This window comes from Aythya ferina, assembly GCF_964211825.1.
Source record: "Aythya ferina genome assembly, chromosome: 3".
In the NCBI taxonomy this organism is placed as follows: domain Eukaryota; kingdom Metazoa; phylum Chordata; class Aves; order Anseriformes; family Anatidae; genus Aythya; species Aythya ferina.
Window position 1 is genome coordinate 53,199,062 of NC_140298.1, and position 27,011 is coordinate 53,226,072.

A 27,011-nucleotide genomic window follows, 5' to 3' on the forward strand; every position below is an offset into this window, starting at 1 on the left:
TTTTCATATGGTTCCAATGCTATGCATCATTGGGAAAGATTTCAACTACTGGGCAAGATTATCATTAAGGAAGAAATAGCAGTGTGACCACCATAGATTCTCATGCTTCTGTTTAAAAATTTTGCATAGTTTTTTAACAGGTCCAGATCCTTAAGAAGCTATCACAAATGGACTCCTCTGGGATATGAAGCTCCCTGCTCTTAGCAGAAAGTAATTTATGATAAGGTTTTCCTAGTTTCTATGAACACATATTTGCTTGCTACACTTAAAAAAATATAGGTGCTTTCTATAAAAGCTACTAAATACAGATTCCTTCTTCAAGCAGTGATTGGCTGCACTAAAACATAAAGTTTCTTTTGCTCACCTTGTGCCCATGTAATGACAGGCAGAGAGCAAAGCCATGTCTCCAAAAGAGTGGTTAAGAATGCTGGTTAAAGTGGACTCTCATCAGTGTGTATAAATACCTGAAGAAGCAGTGAAGATAGAAGCAGGCTCTTTTCAGTGGTACACAGTGACAAACAGGACAAGAAGCAATGGACACTCACTGGAATATAAGAAGTTCCCTTTGGACAACAGAAGTCAATAATTCTTTACTGTGAGAGTGATGGAGCACTGGCATAGGTTTCTCATAGAGGTCGTGGACTCCCTCCTTGGAGATCTTCAAAAGCTGCTTGGACATGGCCCTGTGTTTCCTGTACTGTTCATGAACTTCCTATAAGATTTTCATAATTTCTAAAAAAGGACCAAGAGTCACAGAACCCACAGGTTGGAAAAGACCCGTAAGGTTATCAAGTCCAACTATTAACCTGACATACTGAGTGCCATCACCAAATCATGTCCCTAAGTGCCATGTTCACATGTCACTGAACTACTTTCAGGGATGGGGATTCCACCAGTTCCCTGGGCAGCCTGTTCCAATACCTAACCACCCTCCCTTTAAAGAAATTCTTCTTGACATTCAACCTAAACCTCTTCTGGCATGACTTGAGGCCATTTCCTTGCATCCTAACACTTGTCACCTGAGAAAAGGGACCAACACCCTCCTTGCTGCAATTTCCTTTCAGGTAACTAGCTGTAGAGTGTTATGATGTCTCCCCTCAACCTTCTCTGGTCCCACTTCCCTCGGGTGCCCTGAAATACCTTGTTTTCTAGTCTTTTCATCTGTTTTGTTGCTCTTCTTGAAACTCAATCCAGATATTCAATAACTTTCTCGTACTGATGGGCCCAAAAGTGCACACAATATTTCAGGTGCTGTATCACCAGTCACACTTTGCATTTCATTTCTTTTCAAACTCAGGTTGTTATTCAAAGCAGTTTATTGATTACTTTCCAGATTATCAGTTTATGCTTTTGGCTTAGGACTCATAGTTTCATATTTTGTAATAGATTTAACATAGGGTTCTTATTTTTTTTTCCAGTAGACTATCCCTCACACCCCACCCTGAAGTTAGGGAAAAATGTCCGTTTCTTCATATTGTTCATATCCCCATGATCACTGAAGCCACATAGCCTAATTCCTTCCACATAGCTGCAAGTAACAAGGAATTTTTCTCAAAATTCTGCATAAGCAAGCAGAATGCTTAAACAGATAAGTTTCTACAGGAGGGAAAAATAAAAAGCTGTCCTTCACTTTCTCTGTGTACAAGTTATTAGGCTTATTGGAAAGTAGATACAGCCTACATTAGTAAGTTCAAAACCTGAAAATCTATTAAGTTTGTAACATCCACATTCAGCTTCAAAACAGACAAACTTTAGAATCATAAAGCTTGGAAAAGACCTCCAAGATCATCTGGTCCAACCATCGCCCTAACACCAATGTCACCCACAAAACTGCATCCCTAAGCACCACGTCCAACCTTTCCTTGAACACCCCCAGGGACGGTGATGCCACCACCTCCCTGGGCAACCCGTCCCAGTGCCTGACTGCTCTTTCTGAGCAGAAATGTCTCCTAATTTCTAACCTGAACTTCCCCTGGCACAACTTGAGGACATTCCCTCTGGTCCTATCACTGGTTATCTGCGAGAACAGGCCAACTCCCAGCTCCCCACAGCTTCCTTTCAGGCAGTTGCATAGAGCAATAAGGTCTCCCCTGAACCTCCTCTTCCCCAGACTAAACCACCCCAGCTCCCTCAGCTGCTCCTCACAGGACTTGTGTTCCAGGCTCTTCACCAGCTTTGTAGCCCTTCTCTGGTTCAGGGCTTTTCTTGAAAAACTTGCCTTTTTCTTTTACTGTGGAATAACTATGAGTTTACCGGCAGCAAGCTACTTCTATAACAGCATCATAAATTCAGTCAATGCAACATCTGCTACAATGTGTTAGAACAGAAATTACCAGCAGTTACACTAACACACTTTAGGTGAGCTGCAGAAACACAGCATGAGAATGGATTTCGAAGGTTTTACACAAAAACAGGAGATTTGGTCATTATAAATATCAGAAATTTTAAGCAGCACTACTAGCAAAGATGAGAAATGAGTATATAAAGTTATCTGTTAAGACAACAAACAGAAAGCTCGGAGTTACTAACCAGATTGTTGAAAACAGCAATTTATTTTCACATTTACAAGACAAACAAAAAAATATTTAAAGTATTTACAAATATACACAAATATTAAAAATGTATATATAATTTGGAAAATATTGGCAGTTTTTTTTAGCAGTATTGCCATGATACAGTACTTTCTTTTTTTAAAGAAAAAAAAAAAGCTAGAAAGAGTAGAGTATCATCACAGTTCGAGGAAAAAATGTAGTTCCTGAATGAAGAATGAAGGAAGAAAAACAACATTTAAGTTTCAAATAAACCATCAGAGAAAATGGTATTACAAACATTCACATTTTAAAATTAAGGCAAAATCTTGAACAATAAAATCTAGAGTCCCACATAATTTTATTTTAAAAGGGATTTCTCTTAACGTTTAAAAGGGACCTCTCTTGACATTTTCACTATCAATGTTTTTAAAAGACTTTTGGAACAACAAAAGTAAACATTTAAATAAAACACAGCTTAGCTTTTTTCCTGTTGGCATCCAAGAATTGCCAAGATTACTTGCCAAAAGCTTTTTGTTTGATATTTTTGCGGTGAAGTTTTTGGAGACTGGAACATGGTAGACAAAAATTGTCAAAACAGTATTTAAAATGTTTCTAGAATCCATGCCCTGTATTTTTTTTTTTTTTTAACTTGGAAATCAGTAAGACATTTTAAAATGGTTATTTGTGACTATTCCTAGGAATGCCTAAATGGAGCTGTAACATTAACTTTTTTTTTTTAAAATATAGAATAATGTCAGAATTACATTTAGCATCTTTAGGCTTTGTTTTCTTTGCTGAAAAATTTACGTCCTAGAAATCTTTTATGGCACATCTGACAAAGTGTATCAGGACGGATCATAATCGCCGCAGATTCTGTTTGCTTTTCTTAGTCCCGGGAAGTGGCCCCATCTTAGAGTTTGATTTTACTGGCTTGCCGCTCACACAGTCACTGGAGCTGTGGTAGCAACACATGCATCTTGTGCAGAAGTCAAAGCCACAGCCTTCATAATTGCACGTTGCTCTTTGCAGGTAGGAGTCATACTTTGCAGGTGAGCCACAGCGATGGCAGACTTTAAGGCTTTCAGTGTTTTTCAAAGTCTTGGCAGCCTATTGAAAAAAAAATACACAAAAAGTCATAAGTGGGAGGTAAACACATTGCAAACACCCTCCAATATTAACCACGTGTGACAAAACAAATTGTAACTTCTCTCACTCTAGAAACTACAAATTTAGCTTAGTTATGGTTGCATCAAGTTCTGATGGAGATTGAACAGAAGTTACCAGTTTTCAGTTACTTTGGACTGGTTTGGAGATAAGTAATTTATAATTCTTAAAGGACAGTCAGACTAAATGCAAACCAATAAGAAAAATAGCCAATCAAACTTCTGAATCCTTCAAATCTCATCCAAGGATGGTGATTTAGTCAACTTTAAAAAATAAAACAATCTGAATTCGACCGAATTAACATTTGCAAAGATAACAATTGAGTCCAGATATCTCAGCTGTGGGGTACTCACCTTGAGACACCAAATGGAAACAATTCCTACATTTACCCAAAGAATTTGTTTTTGACACAAAAATAGATCCACCGTTCAAAATAGCTCAACATTAGAGATTATGTCACTCAACTATTAAAAACAAAATGCTTTTATAATAAGTGTGTACTTATACCAAGTGTATACTTATACCAAGGCAAAATAAATTTAGATTGTTTTAGTGTACAGTTGCACTTTCAGATTTCTAATGCTACTAAGTGCTGTATTCTAGTATTAGAGCACTTTGATCATATTTTTCAATACCATTATATCTTGTCTGTTTTATAAAAAAATAAAAGGTGAATGGAAATCTGTTAGCAGTTGTTGACCAAGTAAGTATCTTAATCAAAACTCCAAACATGGGACACACTACAAATGTGTAACTAAAAAGGTAATTGTTACTAGAATCCACGTGTCAGATCAGTGTCAGATAATTCTTTCAAAAAGAAGCACGGAATGAACAAGAGAATTATTAATTTGTTTCTTTTTTTTTTTTTTTAAATAAGAACTAGTTTTATTATTTATTTATTTATTTTAAATAAAATGCCAATTGGTGTTGAAGCAAATTAACAGTTTTTGTGGGACTGTATAACTGGAAAACACGTGATTCATCATAAGTCCATGGGAAGTAAAAGGAAATGACTTAAAGTTTTCATGTCTGATCAAAGCCAAAATTTAAGCAAAAAAAATAAAGTACTAAGCAATTGTGATGGTACCTAGACACCGAGAGAAAAAAAGATGCACAACTTCACAGTATGTGTTCTCCACTTTGTTTCTACCATTGTGTTAAAATAGACTCAATAAGCAAAAGCTGGAAGCTATATTTAAGAGTTACAAGCACTTCAAATTGGAGATACTACTTTTAGAAATACACTTTACAACCTGATGGTGTGCCAGACAACATGTGAGAAATTAAAGATGAATGAAATACACCAGTTACCTCTGAAAACTCCATGAGCCTACTGTGATTCTTAGATGCTTTGGATCTGCTGCCTTTTTTACTTAGGCTGTTTGGCAGAGTTGCTCTCTGAACTGAAGCTAAAGCCGCCCGGTAGAGAACGTAGTCCCTTGTTGCAGCATGTTCTGATGTCTTAGTACCATCCTAACAAAGAGAAAACAAGAATCAAATTTGAGAATAGACTTATCTGGCAACAGTTTAGAGGATACAAAGTGACTTTTTGTCTAGCAGAAATCAAGAACTTATTTTTGTGATCTCTCCTCTGGCTAGGTTTCCAATAATAAAGTGTCATAGCAGGTAGTATGCTAACAATTTTACCTTAGCTTTCTTAGTTATTACTGTTAGAAACAAATAGAGTTGACCCCTATTTCTGACCACCATTTGCAACCATTTTATATTACTCAATGCAATTTAACTTCATAATGACACATTATTATTTAAGCAGAATGTCCACACTGCAATGTTTTAAAGCACAAAGCAGTATGTCTAAATCTTTAGAGAGAATAGGAATGCTTGCACATTTTATTTCTAGGAAGTAAACTCCACCCTCCCCTCCACTGATTTTCTGTTTGCAATTCAGGTTAAAAAAGTGATACAATGCTAGATGAAAATCAAACTTTATGGCATAAATTTTTATATTGGTGGCATCCAATGTTTTCATTACAACAACCTAGTATCATGAAGTACTAATGAAAACTCAGACTAATTAACTACCTCATTCTGTGACAGATGCCAAGCCTCGCTTCATTGTCTTCCCTTCTCTCAAAGAACAAAAGTACTCCTAATGTTCTGAGAGAGTCCTGCCTTGATAAGGTGAAAACACCAGTGTGGCTGGATCTTGTGTTTATTGTTTCATATGGCAAATAAGCAATAGGAGTAGCTTATAGTGCAAAAAGCTTTTTGGATGTCTGTAGCTAACATGTTGGACTTCAGAGACTGTTGATAGAAAGTATATGCAAAAAATCTGAGTCTCACAGTCAACCACTTAGTATCTTTGAGTATCTCTCCCTTCTGGATGAGTGGGGATGCTGAAGTAAACAAGCCTCTGCTGAGAGGATCTAGGGCTTGCTTAGTGGGCAGCGCTGGAACTGACACTGTCCTTTCTTCCTCTTTAAACAGGACATGTGGAAGCTCTTAAGAACATCTGTATCTTGTATGATAATCTTCTCAGCTCTAATCTTCCTTGGGCTCCAAAGTCTGTTTATGGAACTACCATGAATTGACTAGCAACGCTTGAGATAAGGCATCCTAACAGGACAAACTCATACACTCAGTGACTAACTCTTCCCAACCTAAGAATCTCTCCTGTGAGGCTGGGAAGAGATGTGGCTTAAAATATCCTACAAGCACAGAAACTTACAGAAAGGTTTTTCACAGCTTTACTGTACATTTGGAAAGCCCATTTATCTTCTTGCAGAATCTTCTTCCACATTGTGCTGACTTTGGCAAAACTGTAATGACAATACAAACATGTCAGTTACCTTTTTAAGAAAGCTGGAAAGCTTGTTATTTAGCAGTGGAAATAGCTATTTATGCATTTTTTTCTTTCATACAGAAATGGGAAATGTTCACAATTACTGCCTTTACTTTCTAGGGAAAAGACATATTGCCCACAAATATTATGGATTACATCACCAGTTCTTGTTTTAGTATATTAACACATAATACTAACCCCTAAGAAAATGTCAAAAGTCACATCTAAAACATTAGGCCATCTGATTAGGTAATTTGCTTTCACCATGAAATACCTGAAGATCAAAATACTTACTTTATTAAGTCCATGTCACTGAGATGCCTTAAGATGTTTGCTAATATATGCTTCAGGTTCTTTTGAAAGAGTTCATCAAGAATGTCTATTCTATCTAACCCCATTTTCTTTCCAATTAGGTTGTGAAATTCAAACTTTCCCCTAAAACAAATTCTGTCTACAGCAGTCCAAGATTTGAGATTTCTTTTACCACTTTTTTTCAAAGTTGAGCAAATCATTTCTTCATAATGGATTACTGGCAACAAAGTCTTCTTTGAAAACTGTACTTGGTTTTGGTTCTTCAAAAGACAATGCTCTGGTGTGCCACAGAGATTTCCAGCCAAGGGTATACTATCTTCATGTTCTATTGTATCACTAAATTGATTACTTAACATAGAGGAATAACCACTGTCCTCGTTAAGTTTACTATTTTCCAGTGCCTCCACTTCACAGATCCCTTCATCGAGTCTTTGGTTTATTTGTTTGTTTTCTTTGTTATGTACAGGCCTTCCTTCATCTTCAACATCTAGATTTCTGGGGGCTGCAGGATATGATTCACTAAGGAGTATTTTCTGATGCTCTTCAGCACAGCTTTTACACAATCCTTCCTCATAATTTGAGGGGCAGGACTCTTCCAGTCTTGTTTTTCCAGCAGACTTTGATGGCACAAACCCAGTGCGAAGAGATGTACAACCAAAATCGCATTTCATTTTGAAAGACTGGCTAATATTCGATTTCATTGCTTTGTTTGTATCCTGCAAGTGACAGTAAGGAAATTATTACAACATATTACAAACTGCAGCACAAACTGTTTTTGTTTCAAAGTGATCATGCCTTCCTTCTGAAAGTAGGGATTTTAATCTATTATCTAACTGCACCTCTAGCGGCTAAACACATAAAACCAGTGGAACTAAGGATTTGATCAGCCACACATTAAGTCTACCTGAGATCTTCTCTTAGAATTTGACCTTGACACTGCACATAGGATGAGAAAAGTGAGTGGATGATTTACACTGCCGCCATTCCACCAGTACAGATTGGTTTCAGACACACCAATGCCTCCACTTCCTGCCCTTGATGCAATGATATGATAAGGACATTTGCAGTCCCTGCGAGGGACACTGGTGGCAGAGGGTCTAAAGGCCTCTGCCAAAGTGAGTGACAGCAGAGTGCCCAGGCAAGGGGCAGAGCTAGGCTGGAGCTGCCCAAAGGGTTTGCATCCATGCCCAGAGGCAATGCTACTGGTGCAGGGCAGGTACCTGGCATTTTTAAAGGCGAGGAGGGTAGGTGGCACAGGAAAAACTTGGGTGCACTCACAGGCCCCGGTGAGTTCCAGGGTAGTGCAAGGAGCCTTAGACAATGGTCAAGGTGAAGCAGACAATGGTCAAGGTGAAGTGGGGTCTTGCTTACAAGCAGGATTAAGCGGGTGCAAGGGAAAGGCATGGGGACTGGTAGCTGCTATAAGGAAATGGAGCCCTTCTTGCCCTGCTCCGCTCCCCTCCCCCCGAGCGTGGTGCTATCTATATTCGCGACCGCGGGGGATGGGCGAGGGCTGGAGGGGAGAGGGAAGCCATCGCTGCCGCCTTAGCCCTAAGGAGGGGGGATTATTGCCAATATACTGTGCAATCGGCACCGAAAAAAAAAAAAAAAAAAAGGTCTGAGCAGGTATTTTGGGAAGGGGATTTTAGCACTCCCAGTGGCGTGGAGCAAAGTAGGGGAGGACTGAGGATGTTTCATGATATTCCAGGGAAATACCCGCTTCTTCGTGCCCACGTTTGGGGGAGGATGGGGGGAAAGAGAGGACGGAACGCGCCCACGGCTTTGTACACCCGGAGCGAGGCGGGGGGCAGCGGAGCCCCCCAGAGCCCCCTCCCCGCCGCGGTGCGGCCGATTGTCCCCCCTCAGCCCGGCCCCGGGGGCTCCCAGGCCAGCCCCGACCCCCCTCCGGGCGGGCTCTGCGGCGGCCCCCTCAGGGCTGTCAGGGGTCCTGTTGGTGGCGGGTTTCCCCCCAAAATGGTGGCGGCGGGGCGGGCAGGGCTGGATGCCCCCCTGCGGCGGCACGGTCCCGCGGGCGGGAGAGAGGCAGCACGGTGCGCTGCGGCCCCTCCCCGCCCGCCCGCTGCCCGCCGGCGGGATCAGCGCTCCCCGGACCGGCGCGGGGCCGGCAGCGCCCCGCATGCGGCTCGGCTCCGGCGGCCGCCATCCAGCCCGGCGGGGGGATGCCCATCCGCGATGCCCCTGCCCGCCTCCCATCGCAGCGCGCCCGGAGCCCCGGACCCCCGAAGCCCCGCCGGAGCCCCGCACAGCCCCGGCGCAACCCCTCGGAGCCCCGCAGCAGCCCCGAGCCCCCGGCGGCGGCGGGGATGCCCCTTGCGGCGCGTCCCGGCGGGCGCTCACCTGCAGGGCTGCAGCCACCGCGTCCCGCGGGCAGTGAGTGCGCGGCCGCCCTCGCCGTGTACTTTTAAAAACTTTGAATTTGGTATCCAAAACCGCGCCGGCCAATCGGGGCCGGCGGCCCTGCCGACGCGGCCAATGGGGAAGGCCGGCAGGAGGCGGGGGCCAATCCGGGCCGCGGCGGGCGGGGCCGGCCCCGCTCCCGTTTTCCCTCCTTGGCAGGCGAGGAGCGAGCCGAGTGGCGGGGCGGTGGCGCGCGCGCGCCGAGGGCGGGGCCAAGGGCATCTCCCGCCCGGCCGCGGCTCCCGCCCGGCACGGTCCGGCGCGGGCACCGCCACCGGCCCCGCCCCGCACCCTGCCCGCACTGCTCGCCCCTCACAGAGCGCCCGGCGGCGGGATGAGGACGGGGAGGCAGGAGAGCGCCTCCCGGCTCCGGTCCTGCCCGCCCTGCCCCGCAGGACCGTTCCCTCCCCGGTGGTCACAAAGAGCGAGAGGTTTCTGCGTTCCCGGGGAGCATCGGGCTCCCTGATGCTGCCCTCCTGCAGCCACGCTTATGGGCGAAGGGACGCGTCTGGGGCGTTCGCTTCAGCTCGGCAAGCACCAAGTGTGGATTCGGCCCCCCGGGAATTGCGCCTGGTGGCGGGGCTGACATCTCCCTGCCTCCCCCTGGCTGACAAGCTGCCGCTAGCACGTGGATGAATGAAGTGAAATGCCTGCGTTTCCTCTAAAGTATGATGAACATCAGTAGCTGGCAGCAGACTGAGGTACAGGCTGTAAAGGACAGGATCCTACCACTGAAAATATCATCTCACAGCTCAGGAAGGCTGCATTTGCACCAAGACTACAAACAAGTCTCCCATTAAAATGAATACAGGGCCAAAAAGAGACTTCCAGGCTTTATGGTGTAAAGCCTGCCATGGCAGAGCAAGGAGGTGCAACACAGGGTATGGAAGTCCACCTCGTACAACACCGTCAGTTCAACATCCATTTTCAGACACCTCTGCCAACCTCCTGCCAGGACCACAAGATGTCTGGGTTTTCTCACACAGATCCAAGGGTGGCCACTCACAAGTCAGCTCACGGCTGTTGAGGAGGCAGACTAGAACAGGGAGGCTGTGAGCATGGTAGGATCTGGCCAGCAAGGCCACCAGCTGGAACATCACGGAAGGCTTTGAGGTGACAAAGACCCAAACACTCCTGGATTTTATGCAGTAGGCCAATGGTTAGACCAGGTTAATGTCCTTTTATTTGCTTACAAAACTAGGAAGCTAGAGAGAAGAAATCTCAAACACCTTCTATCATTTGGTATAAAATAACCTGGCTTTAAGTCAGAGAGTGTGACAATTGCTCTGTAGTTTCCAGTTTGCAGCACAGATCTGGTAGGAATAAAGACCTCTGTCCTGGACTCTGAGCTTCATGTGTAAAAAGGTATTGATTGGAGCAATGTTTATTTTTACTTTCTTAGGTACCAGCTGGAGTTGTACACCTTCTAGTAAATCTAGACAATGGTAAGGTCTCAAAGGAAAAACATACCTCACCTCATGCATACAGACACTCCAACATCTTAATGTAATGTATGCATCTTTAATTTGAAGATTTGGAATTTAATCATTGTTACCACGCAGTATTTCCTAGAAAATAAAGCTGACCAAGGTAATAAGTAATTCTCTCTACATGTATTTTTATGTGCTTGTGTTCCAACTGAAGTCTTATATGTAATAAAAGAAGATAAACTGGTAACAACCGGTTTTGTTTTTTCATTCCTCACTAAATTTTATCTAGCGTCCTCAAACAATGAGTTTCAATTAGCTCCTTGCAGCAAAGTACTGCACTTACTTTGTTCCTACTCTGATTTCTTATAGCAATTTTAATTAGAAGTCTCAAAATAAATATCTGTATTCATGGTTCCACTCTTTCCTTGGGTTCTGATTTCTTGTCTGCTGGTAGTTATATTTCAAATACATTCCATGTGTATAAACACATGCATACATATGATGCATGATGGGATAACATGGCATGGAGGCAGGTTTTGTGTTAGTATATTGATATTTGGGATTGGAAAATGTAGTCTTATTTACCCACAGATATAAGTATGTGCACACGTATCAGTAGATTAAAAAGGCAAGTGTTATTTTGCTTTCACAGAACACGTGTTTTAAGCTGCTGTTAAACTGAATAGGTCAAAACAATAAGATGCCACTCATGTTATGTAAACTTCAGAAAAATCAATAAAATAGAGAGCCAATTAAAATGAAGGAGAAATTGTACTCCAGAAATGGAGACTGAAGTCATACCAGCCTTCAAGATAACCAATTTGTAATGTTTCTTTTCAATTTTGACTAAAGAACAGAACCATTCTTTTCAAAAAGATTCCACATATCTTGTCATTTTGCTTCCAGAGCTCTTGTAGAACAAGGAACAATATTCGTAAACAATTTTTCATGCCTGATTTATAAGGGCCCAAGGGCCATGAACACGTGAAGAGATACACTTTGAAGAATTTCCTCTCCCGTGTCACTTTTAAGTCATTAATGAGTCTTCAGATTAGTAGTATTTTCATTTATTTATCACTTTCTTTCTGTCACTCAAACAAAAAGGGATTTTTTGTTATTTCAGGTAAACTACTTGACACTATCAATGTTCAACTACTGTTTAAATAAAACCTGGAACTAGAAATAGCTTGTTTTCAATGCATACCTTTTCAGAGTGGTGTATCAACATCTTCTCAGTGGAGAAGGTTAAAAACTGCAGTTACTTCTGGACCAGTCAAATTTACTTGTGTACTTCTGCAGCGATAAAGTCTTTTACTCAGCAAGTAAGAAAATTGTTTATCAGTCATGAGGAAACAAGCTGTGGTGTCTTTCATGATCTGAAACGTAGTTCTATTTTCTGGATGATACTCCAAAAAGTTCCTTTGGCAGACAAGCATCTACATCTGTTGAAATGGCTTGACAAAGAGCAAGGTTCATTTTTCATTTTCTGAAATAATTTCCATCAAAGATTCATAATCAGCGTGTTCCCTCAGAGTTTGTATCATTTCATCTAGCATTTCTTCCCCTAACATGAAACTCTCAACATGATGCACTGATCTGCTTATCCTGTGGTCAGTAATCCGGTCCTGTGGAAAGTTGTATGTTCTGATCTTCTCTGATCTTCCTTTAGTCCCAATCTATGAAACAAGAAGCAGCAGTTTATAAAACTGATTAAAAGCCTTCTTAGAAAAAGAATGAAATGTTGATTAAGCATTTAAAGCAAATGCTTTCTCCTCTTTTCATAAATATGTAATATAAATATATAGTACATAGACGAGTTCAGTACTCACACTTATTACACTTAAACACGTAAAAGATGGATTTTACTGTATTTTTTTCTAATACCATTCTAGTTCTTCACACTCTAATCCAGTTTGTTTCATTAAGTCTCTAGAATTTACACACCACTGAAACGTTAAGTCTGGCTAATACACAACCTTTATTGCTGAACGAAAAGGTAATTTTTTCCCCTCATGTAAGTCCTTAATGGGCTCCTGTTCCTCTATAGTTTCGTTTACTATTTTTGGTTGAGCATAGAATAAAACATCCCAAAAAATATACATATGTAGAGTTCTATCTTTATAAAGTGAAACTTACTTGAATCTTTCGAACACTATTTCTCTTTTTGGTTTCTTCTTCCAGTTTAATGTTGTATAGTTTAGCACAAAGCATTTGCATAGCCTTTTCTTTGTTTCTAATTTGAGATCTTTCTTGCTGACATTCAGACGCAACCCCTGCCAAAAATATCATGAGATTTAACACTTAACTGTAACACAAGCTAGAAATGCCAAAACTCTTTTTCTTAATATTTTTATTATTTTAAAAATTAATATATATATATAAATTTTATCTTCCAACACCTATTTTGGAGTAGGAATGTGAAAGCCCAGCCTCATTAGTGTCTTATGATACATTTTGGGAGAGTGCAAACTTTGAGCCAGAAGACAAGAAATTTGATTTGTTGTACAACAAAATTTGTTGTACAACAGGTAGAAATGAAATAAGACACACAATGTGATCTGACTTATAGAAGATTCCTTTAGTACCTGTAGTTTTTGGCCTCAGTTCCAGAATATTTAGGATTTAAATAGCAGTAATATACACTAGGTAGTGAGTATACAGAATAGACCAAAGTGGGCACTGTTTTCTTAAAATAAAATTTTAAAAGTGTGGTTTTCCTCATCAAAATATATATACAATTTGACTTAAAACAAGAAGCGAACAGCCTAAAAAAAAACACATAAAGGGAAGAAATATAGGAAGAAGATAAGAAGATAGTACAAGCTACATTTTTAATTGGATTTATTTTAAGCAACTCTAGTAAGATTATTTATATATGATATATGAAAGAGTTGTTTAACAACAACTTTTGGGGTCAAAATGAAGGCTTGTAAACAGAATTAGGAGGAGAGACACATAAGAAGGAGAAGAACTTTTGTAAGAGAAGAAAGATCAAGAAGAACAAAGATTCAAAAGATGGAACAAGAAATGTTCAGGAGATAAGGTGAAATCCAAAAAACAAACAAACAAAAAAAAAAAAACTATGAACCATCTCTATTGTATAATCACAAAAAAAGCAATATATCTTAAGATTTCTGTAACAAAAACTAATTGCCACCAGCAAAAACTAAGGTCTTTTTTTTTTTTTTTCCCCCAAACATGGAAACAATACAAAACTCTTGTAATCTGAAGCAACCATATCTTAATCAGAATTCTACCATCTCCACTATTTACCTTCTACTTTACTGAGGTGATGCAACAAGTGTAGAATGGATTTACGTCTTCAATAAATATGAAGAAATGGGTGGCAAATATATGAATATGTGAAGATAAGCACACTCAGGATTACCCTGAGGTTGTAAAACTTGACTAATGTTTGTGGTAGAGAAGAGGAAAAGTTAAAAAGCAATGAAAGTCAAGGCAGCTGTTGTGGATTGCTTAAAAGGAAGTAAAAAGCTTAGAAATGGCAATAAAAAAAGATATGATGGCTAAAATCAGGTAGTCGTTGAGGGCGTATCTTATCCGTCCTCTTACATTCCCTAACCTGAGCCCTGGGGGTGGACTTCCTAATTATGTCTGTAATCTATGGGAAAGGAGCCAGAAGACAAATGAAAGCTGGCATCCTAATGCAATAGATCATATTTAAGCCAACATTTTAATAAAGAAAAAGAGCCAACCTCTCTTTCATGGAATAGAAAAGAAAAGGCAAATCATCAGATTTAAACCTTTGTCTTTTTCATTATTTAAAAGCTTAAATATAGCTTTTTTTTTCATGGAAATTGATTTGAATACTTCACGAGTGTCATGCTTAATGGCAAAATGGGTAGTTACCTACTAAAGCTTTCACTATTACAAACAGGTGGGTGTAAGACTTCTTTTTTTTTTTTTTTTTTTTTTTTTACACAATACTAGTGATATTTTTGCACACATAAAGCCTTTACAAAAACTCTACTCTACTGTTAGCCATGTTTGAAACTGTTGTTTCAAAATTCAGAAATCTGTTTGAAATTCAAATTTCAAACAGAAATTACGACAGTAGTTTTACAATGTAGATCTTATGGTAAGGAAAAAGTGAAGCACCTGTTGGAATATGAACTATCCGTACAGCACTATCTGTGGTATTGACATGCTGCCCTCCAGCTCCACTAGCTCTCTTTGTTTCTATTCGCAGATCTTTCGGATTAATTTTCAGCTTCATCTGTCATAGGAGAAAAAAAAAAAGTCAAATATGCATAGTTGTTTTATTTTATAAGTCACATTCAGGCAAGATCAAACTGTTTTTCTAGTTCATGAGTGGCAGCTCAGATTCACTTACTAAATGCTGGGAAATCAGAAAAGATAGTTTAAGATTTAACATTAATCTCTGCACCCTCTCCCAAACAATTTAATCAATATCTGAACTTGACTAGATTGGTTTCAGATAATACAGAACACAGTGATTTTCTGGTTCTGGAATGGGGTGGTGATCTCTATGAGGAAGGAATGAGACAACTTAGGGAGTGCAGGAAGGAATAACATTTTTTGACAGTTTGATAGGCCAACATGAAATAAAGATCCAAACAATGTTTTAATTCTTAGCCTGTTGTTTTTTAGCCAAGCAAATACAGTAAGAAAAGATTGTCACCCACACATTTTGGAAGGGAAAAGTGAGGATACTATAAAATTGTGGAAGAGGAAGTGTTAAAACAAATCTCTTTGAGCTCTCTAAACTAATTCAGTCCTTTTTAACTGTGTCAAGTTTTCCATTGAACATGCAAGGCACCATTACAGTCAATTAGTGACATAAACTGCTAGTGAGTTTTTTTGAGATTAAGATTTTGAGGAAAAAACAGAAATTCTTTATTTCCCTAGACAAAAATAAACAAAAATATGATATAAAATTTTAAGATTCAAAAAAAAACAAAAAAAAACAACAAACAGTAATTAAGAGAGAATAGTAAGACCAACAGAAAAGATGTGGATATCAGCAACATGGCATTGCTTATGGTAACGTCTGTTATACTAAAATACCATTACCTCACTGGGTTGGGGTAATATTGCAACAGTCATTGTGCTGGTGTGAATGCGCCCTTGTTTTTCTGTCTTTGGCACGCGCTGTACGCGATGCACTCCTCCTTCAAATTTCATGTACTTGTAAGCCTCAATACCTGCTATACTGGCAACTGCATGTCTTAGGCCACCTTAAATAAAAAAGAAAAACAGTTGTAAAACTAAGAAAAACTGTTCGTTCTATGCTTTTCTGTTTCAGGCTTTCTATTTAGCATCATTGTTGATTTATTATTTCTTAAATTTTATTAAGTTGTTTGTTTCTTAAAATTATGAATTCACCATTTAAATGCTTAGGCAGAATTAAACCCAAAATGTAAGGAAACTCTAAAACCAGACATACATACTCGCACAAAATGTTAAGTAAAGGACTGCCAAGTTCTTTGTAAAAAGTCCATTTTATTTTTTATATACATAAAAAGGTTGAGTCATGCACGCATGCAATCCTCCAACCATAGGAGAAGTCTAACACACACCAATATTAAGTTTATATAAAGATCAAATTTTGAAAGACACCTTCAGAAACTACATTCAACTCTTTTGACTGGTATTTGAGAACCTTACCATTTACTGGAAAAAAAAAATACTCAAAGTCTTTAACTTAGTGATGACTGATGTTACTCTTTCTTCCTCCCCTGTCTTTTTTTTTGCATCCTACCCACATCCCATCCTCGCTCTTTCATTTCATTTTACTCTTTTAATCTTTCAGAACGAGCAGAACTCTAGCTCCTGTCCCCCTTACCCACATGTCAAATGTTTTGCTGGATAGCAGTGTACTAAAAGCTAGCACCTAACCATCAGAATTGGAACTTGGAAGTAAGACCCAATATAATCATGGCTTCAAGACAAAGTTAGTTGCAATACTAGCTGATGGCATTCTATCTCCTTGTTTGACAGCGTGCAAACCCTTCAATTTTGCTAGTAAAACTGTTTGAAGGATTAGAGAACTGATGGCACTACAAATGAATATATTTTTTTCTTTGACACCTGCTTTGTTTTTTACTCTAAAAATCTTATATAACCTAAAATAACACCTTAAATAATTCACAGAGGTTGACTGCAGAGCTAGCATCAAAACATACTTCCTCTGATACATATATAAAAACAAGTACTAAAAAAAAATATAATAAACAATTTCTGCACATGAGGAAGAAACCAAGCCACATCAGGAGTAAAAATAACTTGAATGTCCACAGTTCTATGTCACTCCTGACAAGCATTAATAATGTAATAAGCAGTTCATAGCAAAAGCTGATGTTCTCTCTTTTCTCCCTCACATGTACTGGGATTGGTACATCTATCATGGGTATCATGTCTATTTGTCTATCTATTTATCAATCTGTCTATTTGAGCTGCAGCTGCATATGTGACTTATTCAGGAGAGTTTATGTTTGTGGAGATGATCACGTGACTGTGACAACGTTGGGCTTTACACAAGACTAAGTAACTGGCTTGAAAGACAGGCATTTATTTAGGTCATACTGCCTTACTGTTGATAATTAACTATTACCAACACATGGTAAACTCAGGTTTAATGTGAAACACAGTCAAATCCAATGAAAATTCAGCAAACCATTTACCCAAAAATCTTCAATATGGCAGATACCGCACACGCCTGTCAAACACAGCTAGCTCTTACTAGCTCTGTGTTTGCCTCTTTTTTTAGTTAGAAGCGTCCCCCACTGTCCTGAAAAGGTGAGATGCACAGGAGGGTGCATGTTTGCACTCCCTCATTTTTTGTATGTCACCTTATAGCCAGACTGAGACAAAGTCAGATACCTATTTCCACATGCCACTAGCAAGCAGCAGCAGATAAACAATGACATGTGGGTTTGTGCTTTAATGTATGCGTTAAACCTCAAAGGTACTATTTTGCAGTGTCATTCTTTGAGGGTAGGTCAATAATGTCAGTTAAGAGTGGATTCAGACAAATTCTTACTTGCAGCTTTGCTTAACATTCACCATATTTACACATGCTCACATTCAAACTTCAGACAAATCCTGGAACTCTTTGAAAAGGAGAACTTGAAAAGGAAACTTGATATTTTAACATACGACCTTGCTTTTGCTCATGCAGTCTTTAAGAATTAAGCATGGATGAGATGCAACCCACTAGTATACCAGCAAATACCCTTAGCTCAGTTCTTACTCAACACAGTATGGACAAAGTGAAACTGAGGACTGGGAAAGTAGTGGCAATGCCATCTACAATGCTACTTACTACTTATTCCCAGCCTCTCAAGCTTTGAAAGATGTGTGTTCGTACAAACGAGTAAGATCTGAAAATTCACTGCAAGAGGCAAACAAAGGATAGGGCTGCCTTTATTTTTCCTGTAAATTTACATCCCACCTTCCTAAATATTAATCTCATCACACAGGCAAGACAAAACACTTCAAATATATATATATATGTATGTATATATCCATTAAAGACTAGCAGCTTCAAAAAGGAAAAATGGCTATGTATTTGTTAGATTTATATATGACTGATTTCCTGTATAAGGCATTAAAAAGAATGTCTCTGATGGTGTGGGTTCAATGTCTAAGATCTGTGCTTTCAGTTCTTGCCCCTCCCATCACTTGAACGGTGCAAATGGCCTCTTGACCATAAGAAAATGTATTAATAATAACATGTCTAGATAATAGACAATATTTAATTCAAGTCCCATGAAATTCAAGGTTGTATATTAACTGAATTAGCAGTAGCCACTCTAGGAGATTCTGAAACAGAAAAACTGAGTTAATGTGCTTGAACTTCAAGTAAGTGACTTAAGAACTCTAGAACAGAAGTTCCCATTTGAACATATTTACCAAAATAACACTTTTTAAAATTGAATTGTTAATGATTTTAAGAACTCAGAAATGCACGTGAAATCCCGTAACAAATTATATCAGCATTATCTGACAGGTGAAAATATGGGTCTTCCTCTTTGGAAGTATTACAGACAACAAAATGAAGCCTGTGGCTAGACTTTCACGTTCCCAATTTATGATATTTGACTATATTCCTCCACGCAGTCCAATTTTAGTAATCTATTCACTACATTAACAGTGAATCAAGAACTACACTTCAGCAACAAAAGTTTTAAGGCACAGAAAGTCTCTCATTAGAAGAGCAAAGTTGTTCACCGACATGAGAAGTTCAATTAGGAGAGTCATGGATATTTATTTTTTGTAAATTTCTACGAGAACAGAAAAGATTCAAAGTACTTGAAAATACTACTTATGTAGTATCTTGTACTCTGTGAACAGAAGAGTTGGAAGATGCTATACATTCCTCAAAGTTTGCTAAAAGTACTTCTGCAACTAAATGTTGACTGAAAAGGCATGCGTTCTCACACTTTGCATACTCTGACATCCTGGCTTCTCCCATCTTCAAAGTTCCACAAGCAAACTGTATTCTTCATGTTTTTTCCAATGAAACCCAATTTTTAAAGAATTACTTTTCATTTTACCCATTACTTTTTATTGACACCTATTCATTAGAACTGTTAAGAACAAAAGTATAATTAAAACTATGAATTAACTGTCCATCATTATAAAAAAGAAAAGGATGCTGATGAAAGTACAAACACAGTTAAAGTTTCACAGCCATTCTGAGCTACAACTTGTAAACTGCACAAGTACCCACAGCACGATGTAGGTTACCAGAATGTGCTAGCTTTACTCACCACAGCATGTATGACAGCAAGCTTGCAGATCTGTTAACACAGAGTCAGCAGATCTGGCCTTCTGAGAACTGTGGCTAGCAATTTGTCAGTCAAAAAAACCTTACTCCCTGCCATCACTTGAGCACATCTCCATGTTTCAGACTGCTGTTTCGCAGTTAGCTTGAGCTGACTGAATCTTTTGCTGCCGGATGGAAAGGTCTTGATTTTCTAACTACCACCACTGGCAGCCACACATTTCTGCTTCCATTCTCCCCATAAGTATTTTTCCTCTTCTCCTGTGTTGGATAACCTGAAAATGAATTGGGTTTTTATGTGCTACTTGTCCATTGAATTAACTTGGTAATGAGACTTTCTGCACAGATGAAAGCATCAGTGCAGAAAAGTTAGCAGCAGCACAGAGGCAGAAACCTGATTTCTGTAAAACAGCCTTACACACCAGCTGGATTACACTATAATGAATAAATAAATATCACTGCTTCTGTTTGTTATGTAAACCTATCAATCCCATCTCTGCAACACACTGCTACCTGAGATGACCAGCTAAACAGCTCATCATCATCAAAAGAACCAGTTTTCCATCTCCTTTCATTCAAACACATTGTTCCTTATTTTATGCTAGCTGAGAATTTGACTCAACTCAAACTAGGCAAAAGACAATTCCAGTCTGAGAAAGCACAGTCTTTGCCAGTTTAAGGGAAAGAACATCAGAAGAGGACTTTTTAAGGTAGGACTTAATGGAGTAGGATTGCTTAGACAGGCACAAAGACAGTAAGTGAGAGAACAGAGAAAAATTTCTTTTCACAAGCATCATTAAGCTGCTAAACTTGACTACTTGTGAAATTTTACTCAAAGGCTTTTTTAAATAATTAGATGTCTTAGCTGTCTGCTGTCTCAACAGTTCCTCCACTTTGCAGATCCATTAGCTGTTATACAAGCACACATGCTTTATCCAAACATCCAATTTCCTTATATAAACCCTCAGTTGACATTTCAAAAAAATCAAGATGTTTTGGATTAAACACCAAGACTAGTTTTAATTATACTGTTTGCTTCTCTGCCAAGAAATAATAAACAGACTTTCAGCCTGCCTCTAAACTGATCTATAAACACAAGAAATATGTAACCTGTATTTGTAAAATTAATATAAAGCTAAAACACATCTACTCGACTTTCTGCATTTCCTTCCTCCAAACACTTAGTTTTATTTATGTTTTTGAAACTACTGAATGACAGTTTTTTTCCTCCATATTTTATCAGTACTTCTCAAATGTAATTTCACTCTCAAATACAGAAGCTAAGGAAAATTGTACTGTGACATCCTACTTCTGCTTCTAAAAATAAGTTACACAAATTAGTTTCCTGCACTTATGAAATTCCAATGGCCTAGGAATAAACATTTCATCTTAAATTAAAAAGTTACACACTTTTTTTATTGTTACTGACCTATTTCACTGGGAAAGTATTCTAATATTTCAAATTTCCACTTTTTATAGGCAGCATATCGTTGATACATATCGAATATCTCTGACGTGAACAGCATGGCTTCCTGTCCTCCAACTCCAGCGGTTACTTCCATGACAAGATCACTGTTGTCTGTTTCTTCTGAAGGAATCAAAAGCAATACTATCTGTGAATGCAAAAACACCCATCTAAGATTTCCCTCTGGCAGTTCAGTCCAGAACTGAGATTATATAAAATGCCATGCAAGTCTGTTATTGATCTACTCTGCATTCTCCTGTATTAAATCACGGATTCTCCAAAGGGCTGGCCTCTCAGTGCTTTCTGACAACCCTTGCACTAATACAGTGAGGAAGAGGGAGGGGAGGATGCTGCACTGCAGAAAGGCTCCCTGTGTCTCTTTGTAGTAACAAAAGATTTCTTTTGAGACCCACAAAGCTTCAAAGAACTTTCCGTAAGTCAGAAGCTTTCATAAATTAGAAGCACCGCACCATTTGGACACCATAGGATACACAATGATTCTTGCAAGGAAATTAAGCATTTGCCTTCCCACCAAATTCTCTTTTAACCAAACATCCAGTTCAGAACTAAGAAGGTATGGATGCTCTGGAGTACATTCCTTCAACAGTAATTCTGCTCCATTATTTTTATGTATTTAAAGGAAAGATGGCTTTATTAACCCATAAAAAAAAATAGTAATTTTGCAGTCTGGATCAAAATTTTGGATGATTTATGAATGCTTTTCAATCGTCCTTCTTTACTAGCATCAGGTAATGCTTCTTTCACTTCCTTTAGTATATATATATTATAAGATGACTGTTGTATTGATGTCAAAGGAATAAAAAACGTGACAATACCAGCTTCTACTTCATCTGTAAAATTAGGAGTATGTAACGGTTTGTTTACTTAAAGATGCGTATTTTATACAAAATACCATAGATACTATGTAGAAACTATATAAGGTAGCAGGCTACAGCAGTTACATAGTATTAAACTATTTTTTACAGAAAGACTAGTGTGGGGTACCACATAATTTTTTTTTAAAGATAAAAGCTGAACATCCACAAAGTCACACCCAGGCCAGACAAAGCATAGCACCTACTTACTGAGATGTATTGATTCAAAGAATTTCAGATATAAAGTAGGCACTTACAGACCTATACACCATCTACAGATGGTAAATAAGTCTATTTGCCATTTGCATTTTTCTTAGATTAACAGACACTGGTCAAGGATTATAGTTAGTGGAGGAGGGTGGGGATGGAAGTAAAAGAAGAGTTCATCACATACATCTTCTTTCAATTATGGCTATTTGGCTTATTTTAAGAATGACAAAGAAATCGAGGCTTTTAAAGGGAATCTAACCTGGTGTTTCAGTTCAGCTATTTCTTCTTCACAGGAAATGATTTCACTTTCTGCAAGCTTCCGCAGATCTTCACTTTCATCTGGAATATTTGAGCATGGTTAATCCTCAGACTTAAATCAGTGCCACTCTCAGAAAATCTTCTGAAAAATAACCATACGAAGAACTTACTCTACTAAACAAACAAACAAACAAAAAAAACCAAAACACAATAAACCTATCAGAAAATGAGATTAATATTATGATCTGTAATGGAGATAAACAGTATGTACCAGTTTTCTGGTATTGTTCAAGTGGGAGATGCAGGAACATCTGAAGTACAGGTAGTTCCACTTCGACACAAGAAAAAAAATGTGTATGGTGGAGTTGGTCAAACACTGGAGCAGGTTGCCCAGAAAAGTTCTGGAGTCTCTACCCTTGGAGATATCCAAACCCTGGCCAGATACAACCCTGAGCAACACACAGTGCATGACCCTGCTCTGGGTTGGACTGGATGATCTCCAGAAAGGTCTTCCCATCTCTGCTGCTCTGAGATTCTAAGGAACTGCTTCCTGTATTTCCCTGCGATACGAACATCAAGGATTTAGAAGGCATAAAAGTCCCACAATTAACACTCTTCATTAAAAGGACCATTACCCTATTGCCATTTGTAAAAATCTCAAGTCAGTAGCAGTAACTTTAAGCATTCCATCTCCACCTAGTTATTCCAGAACAGCTTCAAAGCTTCTAACTTATCACTAAGAAGAAAAAAGGTATGAAAGAATCCTTGCATAATAAGAGGAACTTGAAATATTTAAGATGTCACTTGACTGATCACCACTACAGTTTAGAATTAGACTTGTTTTTCTATACCAAAGTTTCAATAAATTCTCTTTTCTCTCTCTTTTTTTTTTTTCCTGGTCAGAATCAATCTTCACATGGAAAAATAAAAATTCAGTTTAAGCTACCTCTGATCTGCACTGACTCACCTCATGTGCCCAGAAACAAACAAACAAACAAAAAAACTTCTCTGAAAATAAGAAAATGGCACTCGTATTGAAAGAGTGAGTGGAGGGACACGGGACACATAACTGCAGCAGAAGAAAAGGAAAGACGCTAACCATTTCTTCTTTGTGCACAGTGAGCTTTTATATGAATTCAGCCAGGACTAGAGGTACGCTCTTACTGTAAATCCATACCTTTTATCACTGTAATTGCATTTAGTCACTAACACAAATTTAAAATAATTTTTTTTTTGAATTTACAGATCAAGTTTAATATCTGTTGTTTTTTTTCCCCAAATCACCTCTGCAAGAAGGAAACTGAAAAAAAAAAAATAAGCACGTGTAAGTTGTTCATATAACAAGAATGCTTTACCTACACCTGGTGTGAAGAATGTATGGTTGACTAGCTAACTGTAACACTTTAAACATGCAAACTCGATCACCTGCAACTACTTTTTTACTGACTGATCAAGGGCTAGACATTAAAGCTAACAGAAAAGAGGACAAGAATTAAAGAATTCTATGTCTAGTACTGTTAGACTAGGAATTTATTATGTGAGTATTAAGAAATAATCTATTTAATACCAGTTGCATTTTTTAAGATGTAAAAGCAATATAAGATTTAAAATCATTTAAGAGTAAAATGTAAAAATATTTTTAAGGATGAGCTAAAGAAATGCTCATAGTTACTGCCTAAAATTTTATGATCACTTCACTTTGATGAAGTTCTACATCAGGTTTTAATGACACCATCACCTTCAGCAGGTTCTGAAAGGGGATAAAAATCCTTCATTTCATTTCATTTCATTTCATTTCATTTCATTTCATTTCATTTCATTTCATGGGAATGGAAACTAACGGGTTCAGGTCAAGCGTGAGCTTGTTCAAAGGATGCATTTCCTATTTGAACAGCGGGATGGAAGAAAATAAGAAATACGATTTGTTTTCCAACAGCGTTTTAAAATTCTCGCTCCCAAGGGAGCCGCGCTGCTGCCACCTGCAGCCAGCGCGGAACCCAGCCCGCACCCCGGGCCGCGCCCCCGCGCCGGCACGTGCCCTCCCGTGTGCACGCGCAGAGATGCCAGCCAATCGCGCCGGGCTATGCAAATCACCACCCCGCCCGCCCAGGACGCCCAACGGCCCGCCCCCTCCCACCGCCCCCCCCCCCCCCCCCCCCCCCCCCCCCCCCCCCTGCGGCGGCCTCTGGGGCGGGCCGGGGCCGGGCCGCTGGGCTCCGGTCCCCCCGCCTAGGCTCACCTTGCCCCGCCAGCTGCCGTGTGTCGCGCAGCTCCTGCTCCTTGTCGCGCAGCCGCTGGATCCGCGCCGCCAGCGCCGGCCCCGCCTCGCCGCTCGCCCGCGCCTCCAGGAGGCGGCTCAAGGCGTCGGTGGCGAACAGGCCGTCCAAGCAGGGCCGGCCGCTCAGGCTGCGCCGCGGCTGCGGCTGGCACGGCCCCGCCGCCGCGCTGCCCGCGGCGGGCGCTGCGCGGTAGCTCCGGGCGGACAGCGCCGCTGCCCGGCAGCCGTGCGCCGCGCGGAGGGCTCGCGACAGCAGCCGCATGCTGGCCCCCAGCCGCCGGACGGTGGCCCCGGCCGTCCTCCCTCGCCGACCCCGGCCCTGCCGGAGACAGCCGAAGGCGCTCGGCCGTCTCCCTTCCGGGCTTCCGGAAGCTGCCGAAGAGGCTCGGCCCCGAGCCCAAGCGTCGGTGCTCCGCTGGCGGAAACGGCCGAAGGGCTTCGGCTCCGTTCGGCTCCCTTCGGCTCGCGGGGACGAGTCCCGGGGAGGGGAGGGCGCGCTCTGATTGGTCGGCGAGCCGCGGGGGCGGGGCCACGAGCTCCTGAGGGCGGAGGGGCTGGGGCGGGACGGGGCGGTTGTCGTTCTGAGCAAAACAAAATTAAAGAAAATAAATAAAATATAAAAATAAAAACTCGCCGAATGTCCCGCACTGTATCGCGACTTTATAAAGGGCTCCTGGGAAGAGAGCCCAAGGGGGTGCTGAGGGGGTTCGGCAAACGGGGCGGGGAGGGGGGGTCTGGTTGGTGGGGGCCGCCTGGTGGTGAGGGGCAGCCTGGTGAGGGGCTGGGGCTGGGGCTGGGCTGCCTGTCCGCGGGGACTTTGGTTTGGGTAATGCCATCAATGAGAGCCTTAGCTAAACTCAGAGCGTGGTTTGAAGAATATACTTTATTATAAAAATGTGCAACTATCCATAAAAATTTATTAGGCCGTTTATATTACAGTAACTGAAGGGATCAAAGGTCTTTGCCATTCTCTTGTTCCTGCTCATGTCTTAACAGAAGGAGGCAATCGGACTTTACAGCTAAGTTACACTGATGGAATAACAGCAACTTCAACATGTTAAATCAGCAAATTGTTATCTTCATGAGATAATACCAATGGTGCAATATCAAAAGTAAGGGCAGTGCTTGCGCGCTCAAGTGATTCCAGTAGTCAGAAATAAAAGCCTGAAGTCTTGTTCCACTGCAGGCATCCCAAAGCAATATAGACAACATGAACACTTGTGATTTGGAATATCAAACATTAAAATAAATGGTAGGATTAAAATATTTTCCTGTGATGCAAATGCACTGCTTTTGAGTAAGGTTCTGACAAATTATGCTGTAACAATATTTTATAAGTAAAATTACACTTGAAGACCTCTGTGGAGGATGTGCAGTGTTGGTAGCTAGCCTGGCATAAATAAATAGCCTGGACTGCTGCTCATGAACCTTTCTTACTGACAGCTTCCCTTACGCTCACTGCCACCAGCCTGTGACATTCCCTGTACGCCTTCTTTTCAGAGGGATGAAAATAAAAATGATTGAATTTTTACCCTTTCATACGCCAAACATGTTGGTGTTTCGAGAACAATTAAAGAAATCATGAGAGTTTTAACTGCTGTAGAGATCACTGCCTGTGAAAGAAGTACACAGAGCTTGGGAAATTCAGAATAAAAAGTGATTTAATGTAAAGCTTCTGGGAATAATAATAATTAAAAAAAAAAGTTTTGTGAGTAAATGACTGATTGTCAGCCTTTGAATCACCTTTATTGTATTTCTGTGTTAAATTGGAAGGATGGATTTCCAGAGAGTGATAGTTTATGGATAAAGGCAGGGGCAAAATCTGGCTTTTGGCATGACGTTAAGGTAATTGTTTCCCAAAAGTGCAGACAATGTTCATGTCAGTTCTTTTTTCAGCTGATGTTGGCACCATGATCGCATTGTCCTTTCATCCCGCAAAGGTCACATCTTCTGGCAGAAGTATTGAGGACCAAGGTGAATGGGGCTGAAGTTCTGTCACTGCAGTGTGTGCTCATGACAGAGGTGGACAGGGCTGAGAGTTTGTCACTGCAGCCACATCCTAGGCTGCTGTCAAGTGCTGCTTTTGGGTATCTCCAGAAATAGCAACTCAATGGGTTGAGAAAAATCCCATTTTGAAGTTGGTAGTTAGACTTGGTTCCAATCAGCTTGGGGCAGACACTGCAGCTGTGTATGTGCAGCCACAGCTCTTTGCTTTGTTGAATTTGATGAGGATTCAGGCTGCTGCAGACTGTGTTAAGGCTGTCAGGAGCAGGCTCACTGGCATTGTATACCTGTGACCTTTACTCCTGGTGGTGCAGGGAGCCGCTGAAGTTAAGAGGCTTTCTTGTATGAGCTTTGGTTTTGAGTCAGCACCGTGCAATACATATGCTAAATGGGTTTTGCAACACTCACTGGATATGGAAACTACCTGTTCCTTAGTGGGCTCATAGTGTGGTCAGTCCAGCAAGCTGCTCTCACAGAATGAGCTTCCTACCTC

The 27,011-nt window shown here is 40.4% G+C and overlaps 2 protein-coding genes across 5 annotated transcripts; both read right to left on the reverse strand.

The window, feature by feature from the left end:
• Positions 1-2,533: 2,533 nt before the first annotated feature.
• Positions 2,534-12,001, reverse strand: FBXO5 (F-box protein 5). Of its 2 annotated transcripts, none has more exons than XM_084513232.1 (5): positions 11,863-12,001; positions 6,793-7,526; positions 6,385-6,475; positions 5,007-5,168; positions 2,534-3,638 (listed from the first exon to the last, which is right to left on the reverse strand). In XM_084513232.1, the coding sequence occupies exons 1-5, from the start codon at positions 11,884-11,886 to the stop codon at positions 3,387-3,389; spliced, it is 1,263 nt and encodes a 420-aa protein (XP_084369358.1). In that variant the 5' UTR covers positions 11,887-12,001; the 3' UTR covers positions 2,534-3,386. The 2 variants fall into 2 exon arrangements, with proteins under 2 accessions (XP_084369358.1, XP_084369357.1); XM_084513231.1 differs by lacking the exon at positions 11,863-12,001 and adding an exon at positions 9,169-9,465.
• On the reverse strand, positions 10,368-25,041 carry MTRF1L (mitochondrial translation release factor 1 like). 3 transcript variants are annotated; one of them, XM_084513233.1, is made up of 7 exons: positions 24,476-25,041; positions 22,238-22,317; positions 20,858-21,041; positions 15,714-15,877; positions 14,778-14,895; positions 12,795-12,931; positions 10,368-12,334 (listed from the first exon to the last, which is right to left on the reverse strand). In XM_084513233.1, exons 1-7 carry the CDS (start codon positions 24,774-24,776, stop codon positions 12,131-12,133), a joined length of 1,188 nt encoding a protein of 395 aa, XP_084369359.1. In that variant the 5' UTR covers positions 24,777-25,041; the 3' UTR covers positions 10,368-12,130. The 3 variants fall into 3 exon arrangements, with proteins under 3 accessions (XP_084369359.1, XP_084369360.1, XP_084369361.1); XM_084513234.1 differs by having other exon boundaries at positions 22,238-22,378; positions 24,476-24,678; XM_084513235.1 differs by having other exon boundaries at positions 20,858-21,016; positions 22,238-22,378; positions 24,476-24,617.
• Positions 25,042-27,011: the final 1,970 nt, after the last annotated feature.

Excerpts from the sequence above, each read along its gene's own strand:
- MTRF1L (XM_084513233.1), bottom strand. The coding sequence starts at position 24,776 with ATGCGGCTGCTGTCGCGAGCCCTCCGCGCGGCGCACGGCTGCCGGGCA. Across the intron at positions 21,042-22,237 it reads TAGCTGAACTGAAACACCAG|ATAGTATTGCTTTTGATTCC; the intron begins GTTAGATTCCCT and ends TTGCATTCACAG. Across the intron at positions 12,335-12,794 it reads ATAGTGTTCGAAAGATTCAA|ATTGGGACTAAAGGAAGATC; the intron begins GTAAGTTTCACT and ends CTTGTTTCATAG.
- FBXO5 (XM_084513231.1), bottom strand. The coding sequence starts at position 9,450 with ATGCCCTTGGCCCCGCCCTCGGCGCGCGCGCGCCACCGCCCCGCCACT. Across the intron at positions 5,169-6,384 it reads AAGCTGTGAAAAACCTTTCT|GATGGTACTAAGACATCAGA; the intron begins GTAAGTTTCTGT and ends TCTCTTTGTTAG. Across the intron at positions 3,639-5,006 it reads GGCTCATGGAGTTTTCAGAG|GCTGCCAAGACTTTGAAAAA; the intron begins GTAACTGGTGTA and ends TTTTTTCAATAG.